We start from the raw sequence: 12,175 nt of genomic DNA on the forward strand, positions 1-12,175 counted from the left end.
TGATCATTTTTAGTGTTAATCAGTGCCACGTCATTATTATGTGGTCTCCTGCCCCCTCTTGTGGTAAATATTTTACATTTTATGTGCAATTTTGAATTTGCATCTCTTTTACATAAATTAAACTTTGTTATCAAGAGATATATAACTACTGTTGCAAAAAAAATCATTCTTATTTTTCACCTGCTACCCATGGCCTCCTTACAGATTTATTTTTGCTTTTTCTTTGTCGTCACACTTAAATGCTTCAGATCATCAAATAAAATTTTATATTCAATAAAGATACACTGAGTAATTGTTCATTAAGCAGCATAGCTATCCAAACTGATATGGCCCTGTGTAAAAAAAAAGAAAGAAAAAAAAAAAAGCAGCAGAAGAAGAAACCCTAAACCTCGGATCTAGCTGAGCAATGACTGACATCAAATGTTTATGATAATTGGCAGTGTGTTCTGGTCATTTCTCCTTTACAGAAATAATTTATTTTATCCAGGAGCGATGTGGAGAGCCCTCTCCCAAGGAGGCTATTTCTGTTCAGTCTTTTTCTAATTGTTAAATTTGATCACTGACTTTACCTGAGGCCAGTGCGACCTGCAGAGTTTCCTATTTTATTTAGTGTTGGTTTGGGACTTCCTGGTTCAATCTTCGATGTATACTCTTGGACTTTTTTTTTGTTTTTTTGACCAGCCTCTCCTGGACGGGTTTACCAGTGCTGCATGTTTTCTTCTGTAGTAAATAAATACACTGACTTTGGTTAGCTTTGAAATAGCTTTGCTACTCTTTGTTTTTAATTTGAAGATTTGTTTTTTTGTTGTTTTTTTTAATGATGCTCTGCTTTTGGAAATCTTTCAAGAGGGTTTATGTTTAAACCAATTGTTAACTTTCCAGGTCAGATAATAATCAGGAATGGGCTTTGACTTGTGAAATTCAGCCCAGTTAAAAAAAGAAAATTAGTTCAATCACAATTAATTAACATTAGGGGTTAAGCGCTTTTTCTCATACTGTCCAGTCAGTTTAGAGAAGCCCCCAGACTCCTTAGTGAACAAAATCATCATTTAAAAACTACATTTAGTTTTTACTTTTATTTATTGTGGAAAAAGAATCTTTGATATTCTGAAACATCTAAACGTAACAAACAAACAGGGGGAATAAAAGCAAAAACAGAAGAAATCTGTATTGGGGGAAAACACTTTTTTGACTCAACTGTACATGTACAAATTAAAATAAATAAAATAAATATGACTCAAACCAGCCCAAAGCAGTGCTCTTGAATCTCAACAACATATGTTATTGTTGAAAGATGTTATGGTCTTTAGTAGAATTAGCACTCAATGACCCAAGTGAAAGAAAGATGTTACCACAGAATCTATGAAGGTCACTTATATTTAACCAATGTGAATTAGAAACTTTGCTTTGCTCTAAATCCTGACTAATTTCATGAGTTGCCTGAAGATACATTCTTATTTATTTAGTTTTACTAAAAGCTTAATGGCAAGCGCAAGGTCCTGGCGGTCCACAGCTATGCCTTGCCAGTAATCAGTTACTCTGTTGGGGTAATAAGTCAGCCAAAGGAGGAAATTCAGACCACAGATGAAAGCTGCTCACAATGCTTGGTGAATTCCCCCCGAAACCCAGTATCCACAGGCTACACATTGTACACTAAGTGCAAAGAAGGAGGCAGATGAATAGCAAGCATCAGAGCCACTATCCAAGATGAAACATCCATGCTCTAAGAATATATCAGGAAGATGGCCCCGAGGAAGGAAGAGCTCAGTGAACATCCCAGACAAAAGAAGCTGAAAGAGACAGAATGAGAAAAACCATCATAGGAGGAAAAACCTTGAAAACATCCTGTGCATAAAAACTGCTTGGTTCATCAAAGGCAAAAAAAATATTGATAAAAATAATAGATTTTACCTTCTTGTTTTGCAGGTAAAACTTTCTGATGAATTAATGAACAATTATGTTGCTGAAGGCTGAATGAAGGCTAAAATATTATTACCTGATCCAACTCATTCAAAAGGTAAGGTTGTATGACACAGTACCATACAAATATAATAAATTAGGGTCCCAAAATCGTTAAAGACCCTCTAAATTGTCTGTATTAGAAATACCAAGTTCAGTTGCAATTGCTCTCATAAATTCCTATAAATTTTCAAAGAATGTTTTACTTTTAGAATGTGGTATTGGTAATGTTTTTCCCCCATCTAAATATGTTTTATGTTGGCATACATCTATTTTACTTAAACTTTATTATTTCTTCGTTTGTTTGTCCAAAACAACTAAAGATAATATCACACTGGATCAAACTATACACTATAGTTTGCCTTGATCGTAAATTGAGAAATGTTGCTATATTTTGATGGTTCTACACCAATATTCACAATCCTTCCAAATCCGCTATGTTCCTCACGCTGTGCTTATTATTCCATCAATGACCAGTAGGTGGCAGCAACGTGAAGCGTGGAAGACTTGCAAAACACAGCAGAAGAAGACCCGGAAGCCCTAGCAGCAGGGTGTTTGATGCTGTGCTATGGGGTGAGTAACTTGATATGTTTCAACTAGTTGCTCTTAATCGCAACCAAGTGATAAGATAAGCAAATGTTAAATATTGTGATGCGGTGTGAGACGAAGCGCGTCATTCGTGAAGGAGACTGTTGACTGCATCCGCCGCTGACAGCCGCTGTCCGCCGCCTACACAAAGCAACATCTTGTTCCTCACCGCTGTCTTTCAGTCAGCGTCACTAACGTCACTGTAGCTCGATGAAATGCGCTTTATGGAGAAATATTTGTGTCCAGCTCTCTCTCTAAAATTGATATGTGGTTGCAGGATCGACGACGAGGCTGGGATATAAATAACAGCTAATTATTTTTTACGCGCTGGATCTTACTGTCAGGCTGTGCTTAAATGTGGGAATGAATGAGGCTGTCCCACATTTCAGTCAGTTACATCAGACTCGGAGACATTTTCTTATATTCCCTCAGGGTTTACTCTGACATGACTGAAGCTGTTGTTTGAGCAGTAATGGTTTGCTTACAGTGCCTTACCCATGGATTGAGTTATATAATACGTAACCACGAACTTCATTGTATTTTATTGTGAATTAATGTGATAACTGACAAAAGGTAGACATCTGAATCAGGTGTGTTTTTTTTTAAAAAAAAAAGGAAACAGGCAGTGTGCCTTAAGGACAAGAATTGGGGAAACACTGACATATCAATAAAATATATGTTACCACATTACCAAATAAGAAAAATATGTCATTGGGTGTCAGTACTTTAGCAAAGTGTGTTCTTTTAAAAATGAGGAACTTGGTTGATATCTTAGATCTAATGGCAGTTGCCTGTACTACATAACTTAAAGCAGAAGTGCCCAAAGTCAGTCTTCAAGGGCCGGCATCCTGCATGTTTTAGTTCTCTCCCTGCTGGTGGCAACAACCTTTTCAGCAAGTCAGTATTTTTCTTAGGCCTTCTAATTTCATCCAGGTACATTAAACCAGGGAGAGAACTAAAACATGCAGGATGACGGCCCTCGAGTACCGACTTTGGGCACCACTGTCTTAAAGGAATGTAGAAGAGATGCCTCATCTTTCAGTTAATCATGTGCTGAATGCCATGTTTTTTTGAGAATCACCTCTTTGGTGCTGGAATTAGAGTTGAAATTAGACTTGAACTCTGAGTTGGTGGGCGAGCGCTTTTTTATTTCTGATAGCAAAAATTTGAAGAGTGACTACATTAAATCTGTAAAAGGTATGAAAAAGTAGTTGAATGATATGAAATTTGAATGGTGTTTCCAGGTTAAAGTACTTGGAAATAGTTTTTCCAAGTACTTTCTTTCATTTTAGTGGCGCCCAAGATGATCACAAAAAGCAAACATTTTTTATAAACCGTAGATGATGTCAATACCTAAAGACAGCAGCATTAGGCCTGTCACGGTAACAAATTTTGCTGAGCGATTAATTGTCTAAAAAATTATTGCAATAAACAATAATATTGTTTCAATACCTTTTTACACTGATTTAATGGAAATATCTCATAAATGCATGTGATTTCCTGCCATAGATGGATACACTTTATTTTCAAAAGAACACATAACACTGGAACTGATAAACTAAATAAACAAAACAACCAAAAACAAAATAAAATTGATTCTCCGTCTCCATTAACAAAAAACGTACTTGAATAAAAACTAAAAAACATAAAGCCAAAGTGGAAATAAATACTGCATTCAACCAAAAGAGTGCAGATTGTGAAGTCTGTATACTATATTGCCTTTCAGTAATCACTAGATTTAAATAGAGAAGATGGGCACATCCGACTACCTAACACAGTAGTTCACACTACACGATTTTTTGCTCCTATTTTCCCCTTAAGATAATCTTAAATCGTTGGCCGATCTAAGATTGTCGCTGGTGATTTCGTAACCGATCATTCTGCAGTATGATTTAGATCGTCGTGGCCGCTTCGATCTAAATCAGCGGTTTTCCCCGACCGGGAGCGTTAGCGCTGATTGACAGGTAGCCAATCAGAAAGCGCGGATTCTCCTCCGCGCTTTCTGAGGGGGAATAATGAGGAGGATCCCAAACAGCTGACACGGCGCAACTCGAGGTCCAGCGGATATCTGAGATGATATGTGGAAACAACATTAATATTTATTTAACATTTCGTGCAAAGAATATAGAAATGACAAGGGGAGGAGTTGGAGCCAAATCGCTACCGCAGTTGATAAACCCGGTAAGTTTTCAGCTGTTCTTCATGAGTTTCATTGAGTCGGGACTTTACGTTGACTCTAGCCACATGCATCACAGGTAGATTCTAATAAAGCATTGATTAATGCCTGATATTAATATTAGTTAACTGGACTTGTTGCCATTATTTTGGGCTACAGTACAAGTCCAAAATAATGGCTATGGCTGGACACCACACAGCACGATCGAACCCGATGAACCGTTATATCTAGGATTTCTGTCGGCTAATTTGTGGTCCATCAGGTGCGCTGGACATTACACTAAGGAAATAGGAAGGGAGGGTCAGTGGAGAACACCGGAGCTGAGCCTTTTTTCATTCAGTGTCATCGAGAGAAAGGAAACAATAAAGGCAGGAAGAGACGATAAAGCTGATAATTATAATGAGGTCGATAGGTTTCATTTATCATTAATTGACTTATCGTTTATCGCGACAGGCCTAAGCAGCATTAATACTAATTAGGAGAGTACATTTCTGCGGAGATGGGTCTTAAATGACATTCACAATTGTCTCAAATTTGAGTTGGTGAACCCTGCAGAAACCCTGATGTTTCTGCAGGGATGTTTTTCTGATGTTTTTGATGATGTTTTTCTGTAGTTTCTGTTTCATTCCAAAGGTTGAATCCTTCCTTTCTCTCTCCCTCTTCTGCAGTCTACCTTAACCTTGCTGATCTTCTCTGACGATAGGCTCCCCTTAGCCACCTTTTGACATGCAAGGCTTTTACTCCAAGCTCAACTCTTCCCCCTCCTCGTCTCCCCTGCTGGGGGTGGGCCTCAGGGCGGACAGCGCTCGGGTGCCTCTCAGCTTGGCCGTGGAGGCGGAGAAAGCCCAGGCGCTCCTGCAGACGTTCAGCTCCGCCTCTCTGTTGGCTTCAGCCGGACTCGGGGTGTTCTGCGTGGTGGCGGATCATGCGCTCCAGCTGTCCGCCATCCAGCAGCACCTGTGGCTGCGTGCTGCCTTGGACAACGCCACGCACGGATTGGTGGGGCTGTGGTCGTGGGCTGTTGTGATCGGACTGAGGAAAAAGAGTGATTTATATGAAGTGCTGCTGGCGGGCCTTCTGGCATCCATTATAGACTTGGACCATTTCTACATGGCTGGATCTCTGTCTCTCAAGGTCAGAGCTGTGCTACTTCTCACATTCTTTTAGGCCAAGTGAGACCATATCAATAATCTAAAAGTATGTAATTTCCTCCTCCAGGCTGCCGTGTCGCTGCCCCAACGGCCTCCTCTCCACTGCTCCTCCCTTATCCCAGTCATCTGCCTCACCCTCCGCTTCCTGATGTGGCTTGGCCGCCTCAAAGACTCTTGGTGCTCGTTGCCATGGATGCTCTTCATTTCCATGACATCTCACCACGTGCGGGACGCCGTGCGCCATGGCCTGTGGGTGTGTCCGTTCGGCAACACGGCGCCCGTCCCCTACTGGCTGTATGTCAGCACCACGGCGACACTTCCGCACCTGTGCTCCGTGCTCATGTACCTAACGGGAACCAGGGACGTGATCTCGACCAAACACGGCGTTGCGATCGACGTGTAGATGCGTCAGCTACCCCTGGAGGAAATCATTGACAGTTTGAAATATTCAAATACTTGAAGTGACTGAAGAAAAATTTCTAACACTTGAAAGATTAAGATGAGTTTTTTTTGTTTTTGTTTTGTTTTTTATTTATTTGAGAACAGTTTTACAAAAGCAAACAGCTTGTACATAGACACACGAGCGTTGGGGTAGCCTGATGATTCAGTCTGCTCCTTTAATAATAATAAAAAAGAACAGAACTGGATGCAGAAGTTTAAATTTGTTTTAGATTATTCTTATTTTCTTTAATCTATACATACAGTCTCTACATATATTCACCTCCTCGTGGTATCAACCAGGTTCTGGCTGGATTTTGACTTCTCTTCTTTTCAAGAGCGGTAGATAATTGAAAGATTTTTGCTTGACATTATCAACATATACCTTTTAAAATTTTGTAATATTGTTTAGATCAGGGCCAAAACCAGTTTGGATTTCTGCTGGATATCATCGTCCTCATAAACACCCCACATTTGTCCAAGTTTTTTGGCTGGAGTTTGTTAACATAGACATTGCCTTCCTGCGCAATCCTGCCTGATTCTAATCTCACTTCAGTGCTCTGCCCGGGTTTTCTCCCATTCACCCGCATTTCTCTGGTAGAATTCAACTGTGCCAATCAGCAAACAGAAGGAAAAGCTGTGAACGATGAGGTCAATTTACAAATTACAATATGTCTGCAGTTTTAGAATTGGCAGCGGAGGCAGTGAACAAAGCCATTCAGTCCGTGTGTTGCCAACGCCTCCTCAGCTCGGCACTATGTCATGGCCAAACGTTAACGATTGGGTAAAATTTAAAATCTCAACAGAGTCCAGAAAGCAATTGTTTTTCAGCAACCGAGGGTCCAAACCAGGGCTGGTCTTTATCAGGCAAGGAATTTGAAGGAGGCTATCATCTATGATGATGTAAAAATTGCTTCACTGTGGACAGTGACACTGGTCCACCAATTTTCAGTTGGTAAAAGGTCCCAAACATTGAACGTTGTTCTTAAGCATTCTAATATTTTATCTCAAGATGACAATTTGGGTCAGATGGTTGAAACTTTGACTCGGTTGGTTTTTCCAACAGGTCAGGTGTTCCAAAACACACATCAAAACTACTTTTGGAAAACCAACATTTGGCTTCTGAAATGGCGCAGACCATAATCCTGTTAAAAGGCAACCAGTTTAAAAAGGTACAAATTCCAGCAAAAACGTTCTAGATTTTGATATTAACAGACATGTGACAAATATTTTGGGGAGAGTATGTATACATTTGAGCTTGTAAGTAGTCTTGTGGATTCAAGGAAATACAAAATCCTTTAAGTTACTACTGTTGTGTTGTACGGTAATTTCACCTTGTGAAATGAACAATTCAAATACAACATTTTGAATATTTATGCTTATGAATTGAAGTACATCTCCGACCAGAACTGTGTTGTTTTTTGAGTAAAGGAACATTCCAAAATGGGTGCCAATCTTGGATTATTATGAAATGACTCTTTGTGGATACTTGTGTCATGTATTTAAATCTTTATCTGCAAAGTAAGTTTCTCTGAAGTGACTCTGTCCAGTGACTGTTTTATACCAGCTTCGACATGTGTTAAAAATTTCCAGAATATATTTTCACAACACATGGGCTTTGAGATTCTCACAATATGGCAGAGAAAAAGTGTAAAATAAGTTTTTGTTTTCAATGGAAGTTGGAAAATATTATTTTTTTTTTCAGTCTGGTGACTAGAAGCTGTTCTTTGTCACTCTTTGCTGACCTCTACAGGAGAGACTTGTCACTGCAGCACATTCCCTTTCATCTGATCAGGCCGTTTAGCCGTATGAATGGTGTGATCAGTAATTTTTGTGGTTGTATAGGTGGGACTTTGTAAAAACCTTAGTTTGTGTTGAAACTGGTAACCAACCCATGTCTGATCTGCACCAATCAGTGAAAAATGTTATAATTCAGCCTCAACAACTCAAGGAAAAGCCAACCAAAGGTCGACCACAGGCTGTTTGAAACTCGCACGCCATTTTTTCGATGGAGATAGTTTAAGCACATGTACACATTTTGACGATTTTCTGTCTGACTTCAACCAATGACATCCATTTCTAATCACCACAACACGAAATTGCCTATATTAATATGTAACTGTTATAGCTGTCCCTTCACCTGACACTTCATTGTGATGCTTGGAGAAGCCATTCTGTCTAACCAGCAGTAACTTGCTACTGTCTGAGCCTTTTGTCGTTTTGGCTTTCAGTGCCGCCTTCTTCAGATACGGACTGTTTCACTCTTCTGATTGTTTGCTTGTAACATTTAAGCATTTGGTGATTTTTGCCAATCGCAAATCTGAAATATGCTGGATTTTTATTTTGTTTTTTGAGTAGGGTGTTCATAACATTGGCACATGTTTTATTGGTATGAAGAAACATTCACATTAGTATCGACAAAAACAGTTAAAAATGAAAAAAATCAAAAAAACATTTACAGGTAGTCTAATGAAATAGGTGTACAGTGAAAACACTCATTCCTAAGCAGTATTATTAACACTAGAATTTTGCATAACATAGTGATGGGCTTGATGGGTGTATTGTTTGATTGTAAGGTATCATGGGTACGATGTATTTCTCTCCTGCTGTGTGTATTGTAAATGTAAACTTTTTAAGCAAGGTGAGATTTTTATTTTTTGCCTTTTCTTTTCATTGAGGAAGCGGATGTATTAAAGCCCCTTGTCCACTAGAGGGCTCCTGGAGTTTGCGTATTACTGCTAAAAGTTTCTTTTCAAGCATTAAGTTTCTAAAATAATACTAAAACATTTGAGGGAAAGTTAGATTGAATTTGCACAGGTTATTTTATATATTTATATTAAAAAAAACTCTTTTTATTGCATGAGAGTATCTGATTTGTATGTGTCTCGTTTTGTTGGTGGCATCATTAATATTTGAATGACGGACATCCTTCATGTTTGTTGAGGTTCTCTGAACATTAGTGGAGATTAACGGTTGCTTAACACTGGAACTTTACCTTAAAGCTAAAGAAAGATGTGAGCACTGCAAGTGTTTTTGTCACACACCTCTGCACCGGTGTATGTGAAAAGTTTGTGTTTGTGGTGTGAATGTATTTGCCATGCTATTTAAAATGCTCCCCCCCCCACCCCCCCAGTAAAAATATTTTACTGCTGCTTATTTTCTTTTTATCTTTGACTGATTTTGATGTGTTGAATATTTGCACTTTAAGTTTTTAAAATGTGAAATATACTTAATTTTTGAGTGATTTTGTAAGGTGGGGGTCTTTAGTATTAAGAACATATGCAGAGTACCGAGTTAATTCTAGTGTTCTTTTATCTCAATAAAATATATCCTATATTAATATTACTTTGCATATTTTTTTTAGTTTCCTGCTAACTGTAAGGCCAATTTTCTTGTGGCCTGAGTGTATTTTGAATGGACACTTAAAGGCATCCATGTAATTATTGTCATGTTTGACTGATTTCATTACAGTTTTAAGAGAGCAACTCTATTTGCTCTTGCATAAAGTGCAGAAAAAAATGGCAAAGTAAAATTAGATATGCATTCCTAGATCTCAGAAATACATTTCATATACTAAAACAGTGCTGAGTACTTAACCATGACAAGTTATAAGGGAATTATTAATACAGATTAAATTCTTATTCTCAAAAGGATATCTTTGTTTTGTTTTTCTGAAGATTGAGCATAAAAATAAAGCATTTATAGGTAGTCTAGTTAAATAGATGTGACGTGAACAAAGTGAATTAAGCAGTATTATTAACACTAAAATTTCCCATAACATGCAACATAGTGATGGGCTGTAGGGGTGTGCTGTGCAATTGTAAGGTATCCTGGGGACAATGCATTTTTCTCCTGCTGTGTCTATTGTAACCTGGAAACTTTTTAAGCAAGCCCAGTCTTTTCCCTTTTCTGTTTTTTGGATTGAAGAAGTACATGTATTGATGTCCCGTTTCCACTAGAGGGCTCCTGGAGTTTATAATACTGCTAAAAGTTTATTTTCAAGTGTTAAGTTTAAAAAAAAATAATAATAATAATGCAAAAACGATTGAGGGAAAGTTAGATTAAATTTGCTCAACTTATTTTATATATATATATAAAAAAAAAAAATAATTGTTTTATTCCATGAGAGAATTTGCTTCGTATCCGGCTCATTTTGTTGGTGACTTCATTGACATTTGAATAACACACATCCTTCATGTTTGGTGAGATACTCTGAACATCTGGAGAACAACGGTTGCTAAACACCAAATGTTATCTAAAAGGTAAGGAAAGATGAGATGTGAGCACTGCAAGTGTTTTTGTCACACACACCTCTGCACCGGTGNAAATAATTGTTTTATTCCATGAGAGAATTTGCTTCGTATCTGGCTCGTTTTGTTGGTGGCTTCATTGACATTTGAATAACACACATCCTTCATGTTTGTTGAGATACTCTGAACATCTGGAGAACAACGGTTGCTAAACACCAAATGTTATCTAAAAGGTAAGGAAAGATGAGATGTGAGCACTGCAAGTGTTTTTGTCACACACACTTCTGCACCGGTGCATTTGAAAAGGTTGTGTTTGTGGTATGAATGTAAATAAAAGAAGGAGTCTTTAGTATTAAGAACATATGTAGCAGAGTACCTATTTCTAGTGGCGTTCTTTTATTTCAAGAAAATATATCCAGCATAAATATTATCTTTATATTTTTTTTGTTAGCTCCCTGGTGAGTTTAAGGCCCATCTTTTTGTGGCCTTAGGGTATCTTAACTAGACACTTTAAGGCACCTGTATAATTATTGGCAGGTTAAGACTAGTTATTTTACATTTGAGTGATTATATTACTGTTCTGGGAGAGCAACTTATGTTTGCTTTCCCAACATAGATTAAATTAACATAGATTAAATTCTTATTCTAAAAAAAGGTACCTAAAAAGTTATTCACAAAGAGCTATGTAATGCATTTCTTGACTAAAATCTCACATTATGTTCTAAGTAAAATATATATTTCCTGTAAATATTCAAATCTTGCTTGAGGGGAAAAAAAGACACTGCATTCAAGACCTTAGAGAACATTTCATTTTATTTTTTAAAGTTTCCAATACGAATTAATGTGAAGCAGTGATGTTTCAGTTAATTTCAGGACTGGAACTGAGCAGTTTCAGGAATGAACCTAAATAATTTTAAATGTAACTTTATTTTTGGATCAATGCCATTTTGTGCAAATCTGTTTTCTGAAATAAGTAAGAAATATATAAAGTGAAGATAAGATTATTCTTCCATAATAGCAATGCAAAAACGATTGAGGGAAATTCTGTTGAAGTTCCTTCAGACTGCTTAGTGTCTCAGTATTAATATACCAGGACGAGAAACAGATGTTTTCACTTAAACAATGGTACCTTTAAACTATTAGATTGACATTTAAAAGAAAAAAGGGGGGAAAAAAATCCAAAGATATACCCAATTCCTTACACTGACTGATTCATATTTGAACATTATAAAAGCTAATAAAATGTCTTCCCAATATTCAAGTACTCACTTTTGAAGATAAAAGCACATTTTGTAGTGCGCACTTCGGCTCAAGTACTTGCACTGGGTCTGTATCCAAGTCATTGTGCTGAGCTGTTAGTGCTAAATAGGAATATCCTGAATAGAGCAGGAAGGAAGAGGAAGAACAGCCATATCTACCACTACACTACAGGAAATAGCAGATGTTGCTTAATTTGTCACATTTTTCCAGCAAAAGTGATGCTGCATACCAGAGCAGAGAATTTACAAAAGAAAACTTTTGTTTTTCCTTCCTTCTTTCACCTAGAGTAACCTCTCATTGATGATGACGGTCAAGAGAACAACAGAAAACATGTTTATGTAACTAAATGTTAC

At 37.6% G+C, this 12,175-nt stretch overlaps 1 protein-coding gene and 1 long non-coding RNA gene across 2 annotated transcripts; one reads left to right on the top strand and one right to left on the bottom strand.

The window, feature by feature from the left end:
* The first annotated feature begins 2,424 nt into the window (after positions 1-2,424).
* tmem267 (transmembrane protein 267) lies at positions 2,425-6,553 on the top strand. The gene is made up of 3 exons (XM_007541530.2): positions 2,425-2,532; positions 5,392-5,857; positions 5,942-6,553. The coding sequence occupies exons 2-3, from the start codon at positions 5,450-5,452 to the stop codon at positions 6,275-6,277; spliced, it is 744 nt and encodes a 247-aa protein (XP_007541592.1). The 5' UTR covers positions 2,425-2,532; positions 5,392-5,449; the 3' UTR covers positions 6,278-6,553.
* A 1,621-nt stretch (positions 6,554-8,174) lies between these two features.
* On the bottom strand, positions 8,175-12,025 carry LOC107834413 (uncharacterized). Its single transcript, XR_001660205.1, has 2 exons — positions 10,845-12,025; positions 8,175-10,623 (listed from the first exon to the last, which is right to left on the bottom strand). It is a non-coding gene; the product is annotated as an uncharacterized LOC107834413 (long non-coding RNA).
* Between the last annotated feature and the right edge of the window lie 150 nt (positions 12,026-12,175).

This window comes from Poecilia formosa, unplaced genomic scaffold (genome assembly GCF_000485575.1).
Source record: "Poecilia formosa unplaced genomic scaffold, Poecilia_formosa-5.1.2 Scaffold615, whole genome shotgun sequence".
Taxonomy (NCBI): domain Eukaryota; kingdom Metazoa; phylum Chordata; class Actinopteri; order Cyprinodontiformes; family Poeciliidae; genus Poecilia; species Poecilia formosa.